The 22748-nt window shown below is 35.9% G+C and overlaps 1 protein-coding gene across 3 annotated transcripts in view; it reads right to left on the bottom strand.

Moving 5' to 3' along the window:
• Window positions 1-11477: 11477 nt before the first annotated feature.
• The window catches only part of smad1 (SMAD family member 1), a 37439-nt gene continuing 26168 nt past the window's right edge, over window positions 11478-22748 (bottom strand). For all 3 annotated transcript variants that reach the window (XM_007230485.4, XM_007230484.4, XM_022684468.2), the window contains exons 3-7: window positions 20636-20914; window positions 18320-18436; window positions 14894-15115; window positions 12920-13176; window positions 11478-11674 (exon numbers count right to left, since the gene is read on the bottom strand). In XM_007230485.4, coding sequence (XP_007230547.2) covers window positions 11531-11674; window positions 12920-13176; window positions 14894-15115; window positions 18320-18436; window positions 20636-20914 — 1019 coding nt within the window. In that variant the 3' untranslated portion in view covers window positions 11478-11530. The remainder of the gene's footprint in view (window positions 11675-12919; window positions 13177-14893; window positions 15116-18319; window positions 18437-20635; window positions 20915-22748) is intronic.

The following is a 22748-nucleotide window of genomic DNA, read 5'->3' as shown; positions in this document are numbered from 1 at the left end:
GTTCATTAAAGGGAGATTATAAGTTTGTGCCACTTATTTAATAATGTATTTGCTCCTCAGCTTAAATTCAATTGGATCGTACAGTTTAAAATTCACAAATGTGATTAATTTAGATAAATAAATGACAGAGCATGTAATCATTTTTTTTTAAATCGCCTGACAGCATTAAGCCTAAAAATACAAAATCTGTCAAAAACAATTAAATAAAAACAAAAACGAACTAAATAACTAACTAAATAAGTATCTAACTAACTAACTAACTAACTAAATAAATAAATAAAATAAATAAAAAATAATAAACAGATTTCATAGGTCTCTTCACAATATGGCAAGTCCTGAGACGCATTGTGTTACTAAGCAACCATTTGGTTTAAAATGTTTAGATACGAATGTTTGAAGCTCAGATTGGACTGAGAAGTTCAAGGCTGAATACGAGCGACTTTGACCTGCGATTATCCTCAATTTATTTCACTAATTTTTACTCATTCTCACTCAATTTTACTCATTCTCACTCATTTTTACTCATTCTCACTACATTTTACTCATTTTACACATTCTTACACATTTTTAAAATATTTCTAAACTACATTTCTCACTCATTTACATTCACACACATTTTTACTATTTTTTTTATACATTTCTCACTAGTTTTCACACATTTCCTACTCATTTATATTCTCACACATTTTTATTATTATTATTATTATTTTTTTTTTTTTTTTTTTTTTTTTTCAAATTTTTTACACACATTTCGTCACTTATTTCTATCAGGGCTTTTCTCACCATGTCCAGTTTTCCAGTTTTTTTTTCAGGGCCGGAGCTGCTGGAGTACCTGGACTGGCTGGAGGAGCACCACCCCTATTTCCCCAGACCAACCGGTCGTGTCTTTTTTCCCGGTAAGAAACGGCTTTTCTACACTAATCTCACATGTTCAAAGACCAAAACTAAACAGAACACCCCCCCTCCCCTGTGTATCCATTCAGTGCATTCAGTTCAAACATACTGCAAATATGTGTAAAATATCTGATATTGTTGTTTACAGTGCCCGGATCGGCTCCAACAGTGGCTTTCGTGTTCCTCTGTCCATCCTTTCCCCTGTATGGACCAGATGGAATTTTTCAGCGCCTCTACTTCCCAGCTACCGGTGAGTTTCTTATTTTCCCTTCTTTAATCTGCTTCTCTTTGTACATATGCAGCTGTACCTGACTGATCAGTAAATGAGTGGAGATGGATTAGAGCAGCACTGATGAGGTTATTTGTGTTTTTTCTGTTTATTTGCAGGCCTGTTCTACCCCTCTTTCTTCCCGATCGAGTGGGAGGACAGGTTCGAGTACTGGGAGTGGCGTCTGCGCAGCCATGCTGCACACCTGTGCTTCGTGGAACTGACCTGGAGAATCTACCAGAAGACCAGGTTTGCTTTTTAAATAGACTTTATTAAAGATTATAACATTACAATATAATACAATGAACAATTAACCATCATTTTCCTCATTACATAGATATAAAAATTTACATTTAAATACAACAAATTCAGAAACTTTCATTTCTTACTATACTTTTTCATTTAAAATAGTCCAGGGATAATAATAATAATAATAATAATAATAATAATAATAATAATAATAATAATAATAATAATAATAATAATTGTTTTGTGTTATGTTTATTGTCGTTTGTCTTTAGGTTCGCCACATCTGCCTGCAGACAGCTGGATCCTCCGTCAGACAGGGACAACGAACACAAGGGCCCCTGCATCGCGCTCACAGAAGAGGACTGGGAACCACCACGCAAGAAGCTTCGCGTCTGATTCACCAGTATCCTTTAGTATCCTTTATTTATTAATCTGTATATATCCCTTTATTTATCTTAAGTTTCCTTTCAATTTTTTACAGTTAATAAATGTTCTTTATATTTTATAGAGTTAATTTAATTTTTAATTTTCTTTATATTTTTAGAGAGGCAATGAATTTACTTTACTTTTTTATAGATTTGATATGTTTCTTTTACATTTTTATAGAGTTAATAAGTTATTATATATTATTATATTACTGAATATTATACTAAATATTTTTATATACATATATTGTATAATATATTATTATATTATTAAATATTTTATTAAATATTATATATATATATATATATATATATATATATATATATATATATATATATATATATATATATATATATATATATAATTAAATTATTATATATTTAAATATTATTAATATGAATCTAGTAACAGTAGGCCTGTCACAATTTTTTTACAGGAGATATTTTGTCCCAAAAATTATTGCGATAATCGATATTATTGTCATTTTAAGACAATTTTATGTCACCGATATAATGATAATAGAATATACAAAAATAACCAACAAACAACAACAACAAAAAAAGAAATTATACCCTTTTAAAGAAAACTAAATTTTAATAATCATAGTCTTGGAAATACACTGCAGTCCACACTGTGTGTATAGAGTCTCAGTTATTAAGACATTGGTATTCATTGTTATATATGTGTACAAATATCCAAATAAACACAATAGACGATATCACGATATCAAATATTATTTGCTAAGTGCGGACCACGCCTTATAGAAGTAGAAAAGGAGGAAGAAGAAGGGGAGGGAACTCGGGGAAATTTGGGCTGGAGTTCTGAACTGCGTGCTGAAGAAGCGTGCAGTTATATCCCCACCTTTTTATTTAATGAGAAGTGGAAGAGTAGAAAAAAAAGGGGGTTGCAGGGGAGGAGGTGGGTTGCGAATTTTTCGTCACGAGAGGTAGTTAGTTAGGGGAGGTATTTATAGGACGGTTGATTGATACGGGGTGGAGTTAGAACGTAGAGTTCGGGCGTGGTCCTTCTCCCAAACTTTTGTTATTACATAACATCATTTCAGGTCATGTCCATTTATTGTACGATAAGTCGATAATGTAATTATTGTGACAGGCCTGAGTCACAGTATTCAATTAGTGCTTAGCTTTTAGTTAGTTTAGTTTAGTTTTTAAATTTTTGTTGTACTTACTTCTAAATATATTTTTGATACATTTAGCTTTTTATGCAACTAGATTTTAAAACATTAGCAGTAATGATAATCAGCGTTAAGTGTTAAAAAACATTTAAAATTAAACATTAAAATTAGCACTTTTAAATAATATCTAGCTTTTTAACATTAAACATTTAAAGTTATTATAAATGTAAAGTTATTATAAAACATTAAATTTAACCTTTTTACAAGTTTAAATATTTATTCAGGATTTAGCTATTTTAATAGCATCTTTTTAACAAATGTTGATTTCTGTTTTGTTCTGTTTTGTTGTATATATTTGTCAAATTAATATAAATAAACTATTTTTAAACCTATATTTTGTCTCATGTCTTTTATTTCTCTTTCCTGTTTGTACACATTAGCTACTCAGTTGTGTGTCATTATTTCAGCACTGATACCAGACATACAAAACGCTCAACTTTAACCTTTTAAATATTGGTTAGTTTACCTGCTTGAAGACTTATGTAATCAAACATTACAGGAAGGACATACATTTACTTTTTAACAAAAGATTTAACATTAGAATGGCCTACAGAGAAATCAGGGAAAAGCTAGTGAAACACAGACAGTAAATGTTGGTCATTTCTATAAAAGAATAGGCAGATTACACAAGCCATTAAAGACACAACTCACACCATACATATTCTTTCACATTAACTGCTTCAATCCTGTTGTTTCATGCAAATAAATGTGAGAAGAGTCCAGGAGCAGAGAGGTCTGCAGTGTTTTCTAAAGATAGCAAATAGTATCATAAAATAATTTGCTTTGATAGAACAAAAGAAAAGCTCAGCCAGCATGTTGTGAACCTGGTCAATAAATGAGTTTTTCATCTTTAGAAGAACTAACTGATGTAACTTCCTGTTGTAGATGTGACTTGTAGAATGTTCCAAATGTTTCAGATGTGGTGTTACCATAACATAAATGAATGAAAACCAGGGACACATGGATTTATCATAAAAAATATATATTTTTAAAGCATAGATGGGATTTGGAGTCACACAACAATGCAAAATAATGACATCTCTGAAATATTTTAATAATTATATTTCATGGTAATGTTTATAGTTGGAGAGTGGGAACAGGTAACAAATATTACTTTTTATTTGTCCTAGTTTGTTTTAGTTGAGAAGGGGAGGGGGGTTAATAAACAAATACATTTAATAAAAGGGCACTTTGGGGGCTGTAAGGGCACTAAGCCCCAAACGGGCAAGTGCTCAAGCACCCTCCGCCCCCCCCTCTGCACGTGCCTGGTACTTATATACAGTCTATGCTTCACGTACTCTACTATACTGTCCTGTACTTAATGTTCTGTACTATACTATACTGTATTGTTCTCCACTGTACTGTACTATATTGTTCTGTACTATACTGGTACTATACTATACTACTGTATTATTTTTTTTATAATTTTTGGCTTCTTAACATGTTTAGTTATTTAAAATGAAATATTTTTTACTTTTATGATAAACTGGCTACTTCCAAAAAGCATGTGTGTGTGCTTTAAATGTGTAGTTATTTAAAATAATAATAATAATAATAATAATAATAATAATAATAATAATAATAAGGATTGTATTTTTTATTAATAATTTTATTAATAATATATTATTATTATTATTATAAACAGTCGTTGGTAATAGTATTTTCATTATTCTTGCTGTAATTATTATTTCATTTAATTAAAGGGTAAAACCAACTACAGTTTAGTTGTTCACTTTAAGTATAAAAAACGTTATGGTTACTAGCTGTTGCTCTGGGCTAAAACTTTCCTTACATTTTCTTAAATAAATAAATTAAAACAAACATACAGACATGTGGATTTGTGTTCATAATGTTGTAAACTATTAAATGTAAATATTTAATAAATCTTTGTAAGCACCATCAAACCATCATTACCAGATTGTTTAATAATATGCAGTTGCAACATCTGTCTGAGGGGGGCAGCACAGGCTAAGGAGAATACAAACTTTTTTTTTTTTTTTTACCTTTTATTCTATGCAATTCCAAAAAAAAAAAAAAAAAAAAAAACTAAAAGATGTGAAGTGGCCAAAAGGGTGCAAAAAAAAAATAACTCCAGCCTTGCTTCTGTTGGTAGATGGTTTTAGATGGTGTAGACTGGTGAATACATACCCTATACTGGTAAACTGGTTGGATAAACAGCTCCTGACCAGCACAGTGTACTTTGTCATTGATTTTGATCATAAAGGTCATGCTGGACACCCAGTTTGGCCCTATTGTGCATGACTTAACCAGTGGGTCATGCTTAAATGTTTCATTTATAAAGATTTTGTCAGATTTTATTTTTTAAGATGTTATGTGAGTAACAAGATTAATCCCACTTATTGGGTGACATACAGAATGCAAATAAATAAATAAATGCTATGCAAAGTTTATTTTTTGTATAGAATAAAGCTTCAGATTTCTTTTGGACTCCCCCAGACAGCAGCTTACCAGATTACCATCATTAAACACTAATTTACCAAACCAGCTGCTGATATGATGAGAACTATAAATAATAACAGACTCCATGAGGAGATTTGGAAAATGTTTAAGTGTAAAAACATTCTGTATGAATGTTAATAAGTGTGTGCAACAGATACAGTATATAGTACATGCAAAACATTTGGAAACCCTGCCATTCAATATTTTTCTTTATTTATTTTATTTATTGTCTCCATTGTAGAGCACCTCCAGGAACTCATGAATATATATAAAACATATTCTGGTTTGTTTAACACTTTTTGATTTGCAGAATAGTTCTGCATGTGTTCCTGTATAGCTTTAATATAGTCTTCAATATTAAATTTACAATGTAAACCATCATAAAAAAGAAAGAAAACACCCTGAGTGAGCAGCAGTGTCCAAACCTTTTTGACTGGTACTGAATATTGCTATATTACCAGAAAATGAAATAGATAAAGCTGAATGAAGTTAAAAGAACACACTAAGTCAGGAATATTGAAAGGATTTTATTGAATCTTCCAGTAGAGTTTTGATATTCATGGATAAAACATGGATAAAACTGCTTTCTGGAACAAAAATAAAACAAACAAAAAAAAACACTATTCAGCAATAACAGCACAAAAAGGACGCAAACAAAGACAAGGAGCCACTTATGAAAGTGCAGATATGACAGAACGACAATATATTTTCTTTAAAAAATACAAAAATGTATCATTTTTAAACAGCGGATGGGATTTCTTTCTATGAATAAAAAACTGAAAGAAAAGTGAATCAAAATCTACTTTTTACAAAAACAATATCAATAGTGCCATTTAGAACTTAGTCATCAAATAAAATCAGAGATTTGACTTTAAAGATGCTGAAAATGCTCTTTTTATTCTTTCTTTTTCTGATGATTATGAAGGCGGGATCAGTTTCCCAAAAGCATCACAGGGTGCAGATCTGAGCTTTAAACTCCAGACTGTGGTACTGTACTATACTGTACTATACTCTACTACACTGTGATGCTTTTGGTGAATTCACCCTGAGGGCCAGTTCTCCTGCAGCACTGCAGTGTTAATATGATGACTGGATTACAGCTGTTTCTCCCAACCCCAAGCCCAGATCTCCCACAGCGAACACGACAGGGTTATTAACTACTCAAGCCTTTAGGAGCTCAGTATAATGACTGTATAAAAGCGAGGACAACGTAACCAACGTCTCTGAAAAGTAAAGCCACCACAGGCCTAGCGCCTCTGCTGGTCGGTTGCAGTATGATTCATAGCTACACCTACCTTAGTATGTTTCACCTCCAAACTTGAATTTCTATCCCAGGTGTTAGTTAGGGCATTTTCACACCTGTTTAGTTCGGTTTCAGACAGGCGTAAACTTAAACGCATCAAAATCACGCATTAATAAACGACACGGGCCCACTGTCTCTTCTAATTGGTCAGATCTGTCTGGTGCAGGAGCAAGAAAATAAAAATATTGTGAAGAAGCAGTCTGCATGAATATCTGCTGCTTATATACACCTGTGGAGATGGAAGTGATTGGAACCTACTTTTGGCAATATATTGTATCTAATGAAACAATATAAAAAAAAGCCAGTTTAATCATTTATTATGTAAGTATACACCACATTATGATTGCTGCAAAAATACTACTATTAATTCTACTAAGAACTTATATAATTTTAACACAATGTACAGAAGCCTTCTTTTAAAGTGGCTGGGATGTAAACTCAATGAAGTTGGTATGGGATGAGATGCTTGGTCTAGGAGAAGGGGGAGGGGCTAACCAAATGAGTAGGCCAGTCTGGCTCCACCTCTGGTCTCTACTGCACAGACTCTGGTCAAATTCAACAACAAGGCAAACATTTTTGGCTTTATTTCTATATAACAGAAGGGAATGGAACCACAGTGTCCAGGCTTTTATACAGTCATTGGCTCTGTAACATAATAGGGCATTAGAATGATATTAAAATAAAAGTTACTTTATTTCAGTATTTCAGTTTTAAATTTGAAACTCGTATATATTATATAGATTACACACAGAGTGATCTATTTTAAGCTTATATTCATGTTATTGTTGATGATTATGGCTTATTTTTTCAGACAATTACATAGAATATTATATAAGACGTATTGGTACTTTTGGCAGTGTGGGCAGTGTGCCAAGTCTTGCTGGAAAATGAAATCCGCATCTTCACCATTTATTTTACCATCAGAAAATGTTGCATTTAATTTGTAAATCAAGGGAGCAGAGTCTGGAGGAAGAGTGGAGAGACACACAGTTGAAGCTGCTTGAGGTCTAGTGTGAAGTTTCCACCAATCAGTGATGGTTTAGAGGAGAGACATGTCATCTGCTGGTGTTGATCCACTGTGTTTGATTATCAAGTCTAAAGTCAGTGCAGTTTTGTTTCCCCACAAAATCTTACAGCACTTCATGCTTCCCTCTGCTGACAACTTTTATGGAGGTGCGGATTTCATTTTCCAGCAGGACTTGGCACACTGCCCACACTGCCAAAAGTACCAATTGGTCTTATATAATATTCAAATTTTCTGAGACACTGATTTTTGGGTTTTCATTGGCTGTAAGCTATAATCATCAACAGTAAAAGAAATTAACGCTTAAAATAGATCACTCTCTGTGTAATACATCTATATAGTATATGAGTTTCACATTTTGAACTGAATTACTGAAATAAAACACCAGTAACTTTTCAATATGTTGTAATTTTTTAGGATGCACTAGTATTTGAGGAGGAAAGATGCAAAAATAATAAACCCAGCAAATGCAATACAATATCTGAGAGTGTTTTAATAGGACACACACTCTAATATTATACTAGCAGAAGCCTGAAAAAAAAAACAACAGGAAGGAAAGAAGGGATACGCCAAATACGGTGAGGCAGTGCATCTGGAGAACTGGCTAAATCTGTGACCTCATGCAGGCCTTTATAATAATAATAATAGCATGAGTTGCACTCTAGGACCCGAACAACATGGTTATGTGGGGCTCACGTAGGTAAAATGTGGGCTGGGTGGGTTCCAGGTGGGCTTGGGATCTGAATGAGACCCAGTTAAGTATTCCAAATTGGCCATTTTGTTACATCTTACCTTAATCTCACATTGATCCCATGTTTTAACCCCATGTTTAACCCCTCCTGGTCCAATCACTGACCCAGCTATCCATATGGGGGGTGCAACATGGAACCTGTGGATAAAACTACTTCACCTACCCATAAAGGCCCCACATGGGCATGTTATCTGGGGGGGGAGAGGAATACTTCACCCAAAATGCTAACACGGCTAACGACGAATGAAAGCCAGTAGGGCCGTTTCAGCACGATTTCTTTCAATTTGCATAAATGCTAACAGCCTCAGTGTTGTTCATCCTTTAATATAAAAACCATAATTCCTTTAAAAGAGAAACAGAAGCTGATCTGAATGGGGAATTCCACTGGTGTTTTCAAAATTATGCTTAATTCAAATTTAACAATGTAAATAAAGTAATTTAAAGTGATTTGGTATGAAACAAGTAGGAGTAGGAATCAGCAGTAGTGTAGCAGGTTTAGCATAGTGCTGAGTGTAGTGTTATTTTTTTGGAAACAAAAAGGTATATTAATATCAAATAAAAAATAAACATTTTATATAAAAACACAGGCCTCCAATACAATGGACAATAAAAAAAAAACAATTAAATATTTAGTTAATTAGATTGGACATCTAAATCTTAAAATAATGACTGTTTAGTTGCTTAATTTGAATTCATAAATTTCATAGAAACGTCCACACTGGGAACCGAGAGGTCCAGCACAGCTGGAAAAGTGCCAGTGAAGTAGGGATGCACTAAATATTTGGCAACCTGAAATATTTTGGCACGAAAAAAAGGATTTTTCAGCATTGGTGGCTGGTTTAAAAATGTTCAATAGTTTTCATTTGTTGTTCTGTAAAAAATGTCAAAATTGTGTTCTGGTATTCAGTCAAAAAGAAGTCAATGATTCAACATGTTATGATATTATTATTATTATTATTATTATTATTATTATTATTATTATATGATCTCTGTATCCAAGACTGGAATAAAAAAGCAATATTGGACAGATATATTATAATCAGGCTGGTGTGTAATGAAAAATGTGAAAGACTCAATCAGCAGAATGCTAAAACAGCACATGCAATGCAATTTCACACCATACTACATTTAATGACTCTATTTACATTTTTATGCATATTCAATAATGCTACAATTTTGGAAAACTGATGGAATTCCCCCTTAATTTAATATAAAAAGCCCACGTTTCCATCTGAAGCTGCTCTCACATGGATTAGGTAAACAACGCTCGCCTCTTCTCCTGCACACACACACTGTATGATCAGGTAAAAATCCGGGACGTTACAAACTACACTGGCAAAAAACAGACTGCACAGCACTTCCTCTAATAACGAGTACATCTACACACTACCTTTAAATCAGCTGAACTCAGTCCAATGCAAGAAAAGAAGAGCAACATATGCACAAGTCTGCCTATGCGCTCCTACTCACTAAATATCATGCCTTTACTCACCATATTCATTTCCCATTACAAGGTTTTGATTATTCACTTAAGCATGTTCCCTTACCCCCCGAAACTGGATCTTTTTTGCCACTTTTGCTACATTTTCTTTAAAATAAGAGCATTAAAAACGTATCTGCGTGATACTCTGTGTTACTGACCTCATTACCTTAATGCAGACGCTTTCTAGTGTCTTTCTAAGTTTGTCTGAGGTGTAATATTTCTAATTACTTATTAATCAGGGATGCAGCGAATATTAGGAAACAAGTTATTTGGCTAAAAATGTCCGGAAAAAAAACAAACAAAAAAAAAAACACTTTTTTTATTTAAGTATATAGAATAAGTGAAAGATCAAATCATTTGTGCTGAACAAAGATCAAAAATTATATTTGATAAGTAAAACATATCAGAACTAACAAAGATAGAGTTACTCTGTATTTTTGTATATTGACTTGCCTTATTTTAACTTTTACTGAGGGGCAAAATTATTTTTTACCATAAATTTTACATTGCACATTTACATTTATGGCATTTAACTGATGCTCTTATCCAGAGAGACTTACAGTGTTATTTCTATTACTGAGGTGGGCCAATATAGTGTTAGGAATCTAGCCCAAGGACTCTTATTGGTGTAGCTCAGCATTCAAATACTCACCCAGGCCAGGAACTGAACCGCTGTCTCCCAGATAATGTGGTATTTAGCTCACTGGCAGGTAGTAGTGTTATCCACTGCGCCACACCAACCACATTTTTTTTTACATCTTATTTTGCTAATTTATATTAATAAATTCATAAAGTCATACTGTGTTTTGCTGTTATCACTGCTTGGATGTTCAATAAATACTTTTAAATTGAATTTTTTGTATTTTTTGTAATTTTCCCTAAAAAGCTAGAAAAAATATTTAAAAAAATTATAGCTATTTAATTTAGTCAATAAAGACAAATTGGCAAAATAATTGAAACACTAAGGAAAAAACGCCATTTTCAGCCAAAAACATAAATTTCGATGCATCCCTAATATTAATAACTTCTTTTCTTAAGCAGTTCGGACAGCAAGCCCCCGTCCCCACAATGCAGTACATTTTAATTTCACAATAAAATAAAATCACTGTACCGACCCCCAGCTTAGCTCTGGGTCACCCCCCCTCCCCTCCCGCCCCCCCCCCCCCCAGAGGAATACTGTGATGTATTCTGGAAATAGAAGGAGAAGAATCGAGAAAGGAAACCACTTGCTGCTACAAGACCAGAGGAGGATACTTGCCACAAGTACGATGGCCTCGTCAATTAATACGCTTGGTCACACAAAATTATCAAGTATCTTCCAGATGTTCGCTGACTGAGGATTTGCCCGCTGCCAGTCAGATCGTATGCCCCCGTTCACACTGCCTTCGAGTAGAGTACAAACCCCGCCCCCCCCCCCCATCCCGCCCCGCCTAGCAAATCACCCGCTCGTCTGGTGAAGGTCCTGTGAGCCGGAGGTCTACGACACTGAGGATATGGGGTTGTGGGGGGAGCCCATCTGCGTCAGCACCTTATCCAGCCACTGCAGAGGCCCGTGCAGGTGGATCTCGATCCAGCAGGGGGTGCTGGTCACGTCCTGCCGATGGTACTCCGCACCCCAGCCCTGAGAACAGAAAGACACCATTACAACTGAGCTTCTTTTTCTACTGAATTAAAAATAATTGTATTTCTTTTTTTATTTTATTTAATTTTAGTTTAGTAACATAGTCACTGTCACATAAAATATAATGACCTTCAAAAATTCTACTTTTTCTAGCAGTTGTTCTTTATAGTTTGTAGCAAAAACAAGAACTGTTTAGAACTGCAACCTGTGTTTGGTATATCTGACAAAAAAGGCCTTAAAGCATAGGCTGAAAGGTCATGTGTTTAATAAAATAAATAAGTCTATTTTTGCTACAAAGTGAGTGATGAACCTTTTTATTTTACATTTTTTTTTAGTTTAGTCAAATGTCATGAAAAGAGGACCAACAGAAATGCTCCAAAATGGCAAATCTTTTTACACTGACTTCGACTAAAAATAAAAAGGATTTGAAAAGTTTTTTTTTGTTAAAGAATTGCTATTAAACATACATTCTGTACAAAAAAAGGCAATATTTCAGCACATTTTAGCTAAAAGCAACTTTCAAATGATTCAAAAAATAGGATGCCCAATAATAGCAGCATTACTCTTGTCCTAAGGATTGAGCCCAGTTCAGCACATTTTAACATACAGTACTATCGAAAAATTTGGACACACCTTAAATTCAGAGTTTTTCATTATTTTTAAATGTTCTGCATTGTAGATTAATAAGTCATTCAAACTATGAAGACAAACACATGAAATAATTTAGTAAAATAAAAGTGTTAAACAAAACAGAATGTTATATATTTTAGATTCTTCAAAGTTAACAGCTCCCCAGATAAGAGCACCTAAATGCTTCACAGAGTATTTTGGTTTGTTTAACACTTTTTAATCACTACATGATTCTTATGTGTTTCTTCATAGACTAGATCACTTCAGTATTCATATACAGTGTAGAAAAAAAAACACTGAATGGGTGAATGAGAAGGTGTGTCCAAACTTTTGTCTGGTACTGTAGGTACCAACAAATATATAATGATTCTAAACACTAAAATACAAAAAAATATTTACATCTATAATTATTATAGTTATAATTACTACAGTTTCAGAATTATTGTAGAGCAACTGTTATATATAATTTTGAGGCAGATTACGTGTTAAAGTTGTTTTCAATGAACTAAACAGAAGTGCTAAATCTTCTGCAGTCTGGTGACTGATCATCTGTATTTTTATTGGTGTTATAAAATGGAAATGTACTCCCGCAGCTGCGATTAAAAAACACGCTACCTTGACGAAGCTCATGCGGATGGTGCACATCTTGGTGAGCTCGTAGACGGCCTCGAAGCCGTGGTTGACTGACTGGGCCAGCAGCTCGGCGAACTCCTGGTTGTTGAAGATCTTCAGGCTGCAGCCGCTGGGGATCTTGCAGACGGTGGTGGGGTGGAAGCCGTGGTGGTAGTTGCAGTTGCGGCTCTGGACGAAGATGCTGCTGTCGCTGAGGCACTCAGCGTACACCTCACCCCCAACATAGTACAAGTGCACACCTACCAGACAGACAGACAGACAGACAGACAGAGAGAGATACAGTAAGGATACACTGTCCAGTCCTGTGGTCCCATAATTTACACTTAACTGACTTTAGATGAAGTTTAATAAATGGACCATGTAGATCCTGTTCCTGTAGATTTAGTACTACGTATTTCTGTATGTTAGAGAAACATATAAGATAAACTTCAAAAGAAAATCTTTTTACTTAACTTAGCTAAGCTTTACAGGAGCTAAAATAAAAGAAAAACATGGCAACACTCATGTTCCTTACTAGTGTCGCAAAACGCGCCTTATAATCAGGTGCACCTTATGTATGACTATAGTACATATTAAAGGGTGTGACTCATTCTAGGTCTATGAAATGATTAGGACTGTTTTTACATGATTACATTAGTAATTAAATGCTATTTAAATTATTTAGCAGATTTAGGGCTGCAAATTGGTTAGTTTAATAGGTTATTTAAAAAAATTGGTTATTAAAATAGTTGAAAATTTTGATAATCGATTAGTTGGGCCTAGGGGTGGGCAATATTATATCGTATACAATATATTGTGACACAGAAATATCATGATATTAAAAATCCATATTGCGATAATAGGGCTGTTTTGTCTTAAAAGTAGTCTATTATTTACTGTGAAGCTTTAGGTTTATTTATTGTATAATTGTTTTAGTTTATATTTTTTGTTTGCAGTTTATATGCATGCACTAAATATTCCGCAATATTTTTTGCTGCATTATATTATTTTATGCTATATTATTTATTTTGCCACATTATGATTATACTGTTATACTATTATACTATATTCCTGAAATGAATGAATTATTTTAGTTTTCCTATATCGCCAAGTATATCGTTATCGCAAAAATACCCTGAAATATCGTAATATTAATTTGGAGCCATATCGCCCACCCCTAGTTGGGCCTACACTATTATACACTTCAGTACAGTTGCTACCCTTTAATGTGGGTCAGTAAGCCAACAAAAGCCGTGGCAGTAAAGCACCAGTAAGCTAGAAGCATGTTGGAGCCATGGGTAAAGGAGATTCATGGTAAGTGTGTGGTAAGTTATTTCTATTTTTCCTCTCATTCAATGTTCCTAGATCCTCACATTTAGCAAGTTTCCCATTCCATCTTAAATGCAGGGGCAATTAGTGACATACAATTACAGCATTAGAACATATACAGGTTGGTTTATTACATAAAATACTGGAAATCAAATTTAGCTTTTCTCCCCTAAAGGTCGTGGTTGTGTACTTCTATAACTTACAGTAGCTACAAAAATATTTACCCCTTTTCGTTTTCCGCTCAAATATATAAATTGTTTAATAGGATTTGCCTTTTTAATTATAGTAGTTTACAGTTACTGATATTTCATATCTCTGTCTATATTTATTTCTGTTTTTTGGAAGTTTTGCATTTGTTCTTTTTTGATACTTATTTGTTTTTTTATATCGTATTTTTTATAGATTCTATCTTTTATCCCATCCAGTTTAGTTTTATGTGACTGGAAAGTTTTTTTCCTTAAGTATAAGACTTGTTTCATTTCTGACAACCCGTGGACTCCTTAATAATCATTTACACTGCTACTGTAACCAATTTAATTACTTAATTTAATTTAATTAATTAATTTAATTGCAGTAATCTTTTTTTAGCTTAGGAATTCACATGGGAAACTTTCAACCCTGAAACCCCACAGAGAGATTTGTTCAGACCTTTGCCGATGTGGCGGCGGGTGTTCTCGATGGTGGAGTTGCGGTTGACGTTGGACAGCAGGCCCAGGCAGAAGCGGTTGCGGTTGTTGGAGGGGTCGGTGAAGCCGTCCACCAGTACGCTGGTCGAGGAGGCCAGGAAAGCTTCTCCCACTCGGTTATTCAGCTCGTAGTACACGATGGAGCACCAGTGCTTCGGCTCCTGATAGGCCACTGAATGCACATCTGCAGAGAATGTACAATAGAGAGAATTACATATCTGGAGATATTATAGAACTGTACCGAATGTAGATGCAGATTTCATTTTCCAGCAGGACTTGGCACACTACCCACACTCCCAAAAGTAACAACTGGTCTTATATAATATTCCAATTGCTCTTCTATAATATGCATTAGTATATATTGTTTTATATTTGCTGACACTTCTGTTCTGTCCTCTGCGCTGCTGTAACATTGCAAATTTCCAACCTGTGGGATAAATAAAGACTTATCCTACTAGACAATTTGTATTAACTAGCTCTCTTTGCAAAGAAATACATAATTGTCTTGCAGTCTGCATAAGAGGGGAGCAATTCAGTTTCTGAATCAGTTTCTCAGAGCTTTGCTATTTATAGGTATATGTTTGAGTAAAATGAACATTGTTGTTTTATTCTATAAACTACAGACAACATTTCTCCCAAATTCCAAATAAAAATAATGTCATTTATTTGCAGAAAATGAGAAATGGCTGAAATAACAAAAAAAGATGCAGAGCTTATAGACCTCAAATAATGCAAAGAAAACAAGTTCATATTTATAAAAAGTATAAGAGTTTATAAATCAATATTTGGTGGAATAACCCTGGTTTTTAATCACAGTTTTCATGCATCCTGGAATGTTCTCCTCCACCAGTCTTACACACTGCTTTTGGATAACTTTATGCTGCTTTACTCCTGGTAAATTCAAGCAGTTCAGCTTGGTTTGATGGCTTGTGATCATCCATCTTCCTCTTGATTATATTCCAGAGGTTTTCAATTTGGAAAAAATAAATCTCATAATATTTAATTGGTCTCTTTTTTTTTTTTTCCAGAGCTGTATATCGTACAATAAGTAGATAATGTTCCAGATGTGACTCAGTGCTGTATGGAGTACAAGTGGTCAGATCACTATGAACGTGAAAAACTCCTCAAAACTGTACTCACTCCTCTGCCCTGTATCTAAACTGTGCAGGTCAGCTGTGCCCTGAGGGAGCCCCGGGGCTGTTTATCCAGAACATACCACCCTCTGCTTCCTGCGCTGTGTACCACTGAGCTGCAGGTGTGTTTTGTCTACCCCTTTCCCATCAGCCCTCTCACAATGGAGCAGCACCCAGCATCGCTACACAGGATGCAGCTTGAGCTCCACTCTACAGCTCCCACTCCAGCAGCACTTCCACAGCCCTTTCAACAGCCTTCCACACTACTGCCTGTTTTCCAGTAGGGTTAGAGTGGAAACTGAGGATCCACTGGGGGATCTTGGTCAGTGTAACATTTATTCATTAAAATTTTGGACTGTTTGAGGTTTAAATGCAAAAATAGAAAATTGGACGTATAAAACGTATTTAATCTTTTTTTAATGTAGTGCAGTGTACAATAAATAAGTTTTCATCCATTTTTCCATCTTGTTTTTTTTTTTTCATCTCTGCCCCTCACTATCGTAATTTCAGGGAAAAAAAAAAAAATTGATTTTTCCACTTTTCCATTTTTGCAAGTTGGATTATAACAGATATATCAGATTTGTTTTAGGAGATACATAAAAAAACAAATCTTAAGATTGAGAGAACATCCAACTTCATTTTTCTTAAAATTCTGTTTGCAAAAAGACTGAAATGCAAAACTCGATAATTGAAAGATTGGATGTAAACCCACTTCGTCTTCATTTCAAATTTAGCTTGATACAGTCAGAAAATTAAACTGCTAAACGTTACACTGACCATGGATGAAAACTTATTTATTGTACACTGCACTACAAAATAAAATAATGAGTTTTTACATCCAATTTCCAAGTCAAAAAAAAGATTTATTCAATTTATGTTACACAGACCGCTGTTAGACTGTAAATGTAGATTTTACAGTATGTTCACAGTTTTCTTCAAAGGATAGACAATGATATCAGTTTTATATCAGTATTCGCAGAATATTGCTCGAAATAATCAATAAAAGTTTTGATTCAACTGATATTTCAAGCTGAGATTTGATGATTTACAAAAAAGCAGAGAGACTGAGGGCCCTATTTTAGCGATATATAGGTGGGCCATCAACCAAGCCTTTGCTATTGTAAAAAAACGTACTAATTCTCTTAATTAATCAAGGGTGTGTTTGGGCGTAACGTGAAATAAACCAATCGTCAAGCGTGTCACTTGTGATTCCCTTTAAGAGCCAGGTGCTCTCTGAACTTGGCGGATTGCTATTTTAACAGCGCAGAGCTTCTGCACTACTCAGCAGAGAAAACTGACCAGCTAAGCAGTTCATTTTCAGGCAGTAAAAAAATGAACTGAAAAGCTGATGTCCGTACGTTTTGGCATTTAGGTCCCTCTCTGGTGAGAATGGGTAATTGCACAGAGCATGCGGAAGAATCATTTTAAACTGGGTGGGTGTGATGCCTTTCAGAGCTGATGAATCTGATTCCAGGTTATGTTCAGTCAGAAAGACAGAGAGAGAGAGAGAAAAAGAGAGAGTGATTGAGCTTCTGAGATCTAAGTTTCCTCTTCTGAAGTCTTCGTTGCTCCACCAACCGCTCACGTTCAGTAAAACTGAGCCGGATCCTCTTTTACAGGCTGTGCATGTGACGTAAGTACATAAAGACGCGTGACGTGGCCAGAAGAAGAACTCCCGCGAAAAACGACCCGACACCCCAGTTTTTAGAATGAATATATTAGGTTTAGCAGGGATTGTCGTTTCAGCGCACTGGTACCATTAAACACTATATTTTATCCATATTCTTCTCCACTCAGAAATGCTTTATTACTGTCATAACTACTGTTATTTGTGACCCTTATTGTAAAGTGTTACTGTTTCTTGTAATTACAATAATTATAAATTATGAATTCATACAATGTTTGGAGAAACTGAAGCTGCAGATTTAATGCAGGAACACCATCGATTAAAATATAATCACTCAGCTGATTTAAACCATGAGCCTTCTCCTTTATTCAATATGAGGATAAGTGACAGAGCAGAACAAACAGTATTGCAGAAACTCAATAAGTGATAAACCAGACACGCTGAAAAATAGCTAGTGTGTGTGTGTGTGTGTGTGTGTCAGGGCTTCCTGCACCTGTAGCTTAGGCCGACAGCTGCTGACAGTTCTAAGTGGCGGATGTCGAGCAGTATGTATGTCAGCGTAGGTGACGAATGGTAATGGCTCTGTGTGTGTGTGTGTATGTGTGTGTGAGCGTGGGTGGGTGAGCACCTGGCCGGTTGTTGAGGTCAAGAGGCAGACTGGGGGCTAGCAGGTTGGTGTCCATTGGCTGGGGACAGTCCTGTGTCATCGGCTCCTCAGGGGGCATATATGCAGGTGGGGGTGTTTCTACAGGGCCAAACAAAGCAAATACACTCAGTTGTTTAAAGTAAAACCAACAAAACTATTAATATGTGCTAATAATTACATAATAAATCACACAGCAAGCCATCAGTGTTCATTAACATAGCAGATAAAGTACTAATTTTACTAATAATTAGTTCATAAAAAATATTTACAAGGAATAACTCTAATAAGCCTTAAAGTAAGCTATAGCTTAAATCGCAAGCCTGACATTACCAGAGCTTCATAAACTGCCATTAAGAGCCCGAGCCTAATTTAAATCTGACGTATTGTTAGTAAGTAGACTTTAGTTGAAACTTCACCATTTAACTACAATTCCGAGTTGTCTGAATAAGTGAGCAGGCAGCGAGGCAGTGAGACGGACAAGAGTTAGAAAAGTTTTAAAATAAAGACATTTGTACACTAGTAACTAGTCTTTGCAATGTCATATGTTATTTTGCCACATGTTAATGCACTGCTAAGTACAGTTCAGCCTCTGGCCTAGTCTTAGACTCTCTGTGAAACTCCAAATCCACCGGAGATCCTATGTAAACCTATAGTTACTTACACTCAGAGGTTGGTAGTCACACTAACACATTAACTACTTCTAATCCCATTTCCTTCTTCCCCTCCTTCACTTCTCTATCCCTTTATTTCCCTTCGACCTCCTTTAAGCCCTATCTAAAAATGGGTTTTCTAAATTCCTATTACTTTTGTACTTCATTATTGTAAGTCGCTTTGGACAAAAGCGTCTGCCAAATGAAATGTAATGTAATGTAATGTAATGTAATGGTAGTCCAGGTCCAGGCAGTTGGAACAAAACCCCAGGGTGGATTTTTACTTTTAACTAGTGTAAACAGAACAAAACACCTACCTATCCCAATTGTACTTCACTGGTGGTGTTCCATATGCAAATCCTTACCATTTGTTCCTTAGTTCTGAATTACTTTTCTAAAAAACTTTTATTTTACTAGCTGCTGCAGACAATGGAGGTTGAGGAAGAGTTTCATGTGCAGCAGCATATACAACTCAGAGAGGCCTACTGCATTTCACAAAGAACATGAAAAAGTAGATTTTAGCGGAAGGAGACCTTTAAGAAAACTCGAATAATGCAAACAAAAATCCACAGGCCAAAACATGAGTGAAACAGGCTACACAAATTATGTGTGTAGCCTATTAGTATCTACACACATCACGAGCATGAGTGGTGGAGCCGGTGTGTGTGCACAATGTGATTTGTTATTTTGCTGTGATAATCATGCTATTATACACATTATATAAAATCAAAAATAGCACACATCTCATTTCAAGACCACCATGTCCAACAGTGTAGATATTTACATATTCACATATAGCACTGTTGCTATTTAAAAGGCGCAGGTGAAAGATGTGAAAATAGACAGATGACAGACAGTTTAAGATAGCAAGATAGTTATGGGACATTCCAGGATTTTGGTACATTTCCTGTCCCACCACTTAAATTTCAAATGTACATATCCAAAATATCTAAATGACTATTTTTTTGTGAAAAATGTACTTGTTATAAGACAAACTGTAAAATATGGTGAAAAAAATAAGCTCCTTAGATATTATTCAAAAGACCGAATACCTTTGGACCACCTTAAAAAATGGCCGTTTTCTCTTGTCCCACACATTGGGTGACCAACTCCTTTGTCAAATTTAACAATTAAAATTAAAGCTCTAAATAAATGACTTCCTCTTGTATATTATTCATATGCATCTCCTTTACTTATGAAAACAGCTTCTTTGGTTTGCATTGTTTTGCATGTTACAGTTTTTTTTATGCTATTAAGTTGTGTCCCACAACATGCGCTCAACCCTGTTACCATAAGGAATTTTACCTGCAGAGAAAGAGTTAAAAATATTTGTCTACTGGCACAAAGGAAGTGACATCACAAGGACATTTTCTGCCCACATGGCAAGACCAAGAGTAAGTGCTCTAACAATTTTTTTTTTTAGTTTTTTTCCAAATATTTTTGTCCAAGTTGTGTGCGTCACTCAGTGAACGCAACCCTGTTACTCATATTGTAAGACTAATAATGCGTAGAGTCAAAATTTACTTTATATACTTATATAACCATGTTTGTCCTTGATCTTATAAACGTAGCTACATTTTACAGTTAGCATCTGTTCCTGGGGTAAACCACAACTTAGCCTAGATTTGCAACCCTATTACTCGCTTACCTGGCATCTGGAAGGGGCTGCCGGGCTCCGAGCTGGAGGGAGAGTGAGGAAAGGGGGCGGAGCTTCCTGAGCCACTGTTCGGAGATCCTGGGTAGCTGTTGGTGGGAGAGCTGGGTGTGAACGGGAGGTTGCCAGGCGGCTGTTGTGGGAAGGAGTCCGGGAAGGTGGCGTTCTGGGGCATGTGTGGCTCCGTCTGGTGCAGTGGGTTACGGAAGCGTGGCAGCATGGAGAGCTTGGCGTTAAACTCGCTGTTACGAGGCACCAGAACCGGCGGCAGAACTGTGGGAAATACAGCAGACGTGTGTCAATCAATTTAACGGACCAGTGGTAATAAACCCAGTGTATAGAAAAGTCATGTAGAATTTCACAATTGCTAAGTTTGCAAATTTCGATATTAAAACGTAAAAATGTATTTGAACGGATTTCTGAAGACTCCATCAGGCCTGCACTGAGAGTGTGTGTGAGTCAGGAAGAGTGTGTAGGAGTAAGCAAAATGTGTATTATAGAGAGAAAAAGGAGTGTAGCAGAAACTTCAATATGTCGACATTTCATACCCATATCAATATGTACTCATCACTTTGAGCTAAATGTCTGTTCAGGTGCAGTTTAACCTGATTTATTAGAGCTATGAACAAATGCCATCTCTGCTGCTGCTCCATGCTAATCTGAGTGAGACAGAGTGAATGAGTGTGTGTTATGTTGTTTTCACATCTATCTTTTTTGGTATAACCGCTCAGTTGGGTCCAAACCAAAATAGCAAGTGTGAAAGTTGACATAAACTGTCAAAAACCAGGAACCAGAGAAGCTCTTGGGCAAGATTAATTGAATTGTGGTCCTTTTTGTTTTCAGTGCGAACACACTTTTTTGAGTGGTTCAGATGATAGGTCTATTATCTCCCTTTAAACAATACAGTTTGTTAAGAGTATAACAGAGAGTGATAGAGAGTGACAGGCAGTGTGAGTAATAGGGAGTGTGCTTCAGTGAGGGAGAGTGTGACAGAGAGTGATAAGGAGTGTGTTGGAGTGAGAGAGTGTGATAGTGATAGGGAGTGTGATATAGAGTAATAGGGAGTGTGCTGCAGTGAGGGAGAGTGTGAGAGAGTGTGATATAGAGTGATAGGGAGTGTGTTAGCGTGAGAGAGTGTGATTTAGAGTAATACGGAGTGTGCTGGAGTGAGGGACAGTGTGATAGTGATAGGGAGTGTGTTAGAGTGAGAGAGTGTGATAGGGAGTGTGTTCGAGTAAGGGAGAGTGTAATAGTGATAGGGAGTGTGATATAGAGTAATATGGAGGGTGCTGGAGTGAGGGAGAGTGGGATAGTGATAGGGAGTGTGATATAGAGTAATACGGAGTGTGCTGGAGTGAGGGACAGTGTGATAGTGATAGGGAGTGTGTTAGAGTGAGAGAGTGTGATAGAGAGTGATGGGGAGTGTGTTGGAGTGAGGGAGAGTGTGATAGAGAGTGTGATATAGAGTGATAGTGAGTGTGTTAAGAGTGAGAGAGTGTGATAGAGAGTGGTAGGGAGTGTGTTGGAGTCAGGGAGAGTGTGATAGTGATAGGGAGTGTGATGTAGAGTAATAGGGAGTGTGCTGCAGTGAGGGAGAGTGTGATAGAGCGTGATTGGGAGTGTGTTAGAGTGTGATAGAGAGTGATAAGGAGTGTGTTGGAGTGAGGGAGAGTGTGATAGTGACAAGGAGTGTGATATAGAGTAATAGGGAGTGAGTTGGTGTGAGGGAGAGTGTGATAGGGAGTGTGTTGGAGGGAGGGAGAGTGTGATAGTGATAGGGAGTGTGATTTAGAGTAATAGGGTGAGTTTGATAGAGCGTGATAGGGAGTGTGTTAGAGTGAAAGAGTGTGATAGAGCATGATAGGTAGTGTGTTTGAGTGAGAGAGAGTGTGATAGTGATAGGAAGTGTTCTGGAGTGAGGGAGAGTGTGATAGTGATAGGTAGTGTGATATAGAGTAATAGGGAGTGTGTTGGAGTGAGGGAGAGTGTGATAGTGATAGGTAGTGTGATATAGAGTAATAGGGAGTGTGTTGGAGTGAGGGAGAGTGTGATAGTGATAGGTAGTGTGATATAGAGTAATAGGGAGTGTGCTGGAGTGAGGGAGAGT

The sequence above is a fragment of the Astyanax mexicanus genome, chromosome 7 (genome assembly GCF_023375975.1).
Source record: "Astyanax mexicanus isolate ESR-SI-001 chromosome 7, AstMex3_surface, whole genome shotgun sequence".
In the NCBI taxonomy this organism is placed as follows: Eukaryota; Metazoa; Chordata; class Actinopteri; order Characiformes; family Acestrorhamphidae; genus Astyanax; species Astyanax mexicanus.
The sequence above is the reverse complement of the archived record's forward strand: the minus strand, read 5'-3'. Positions and strand labels throughout refer to the sequence as shown.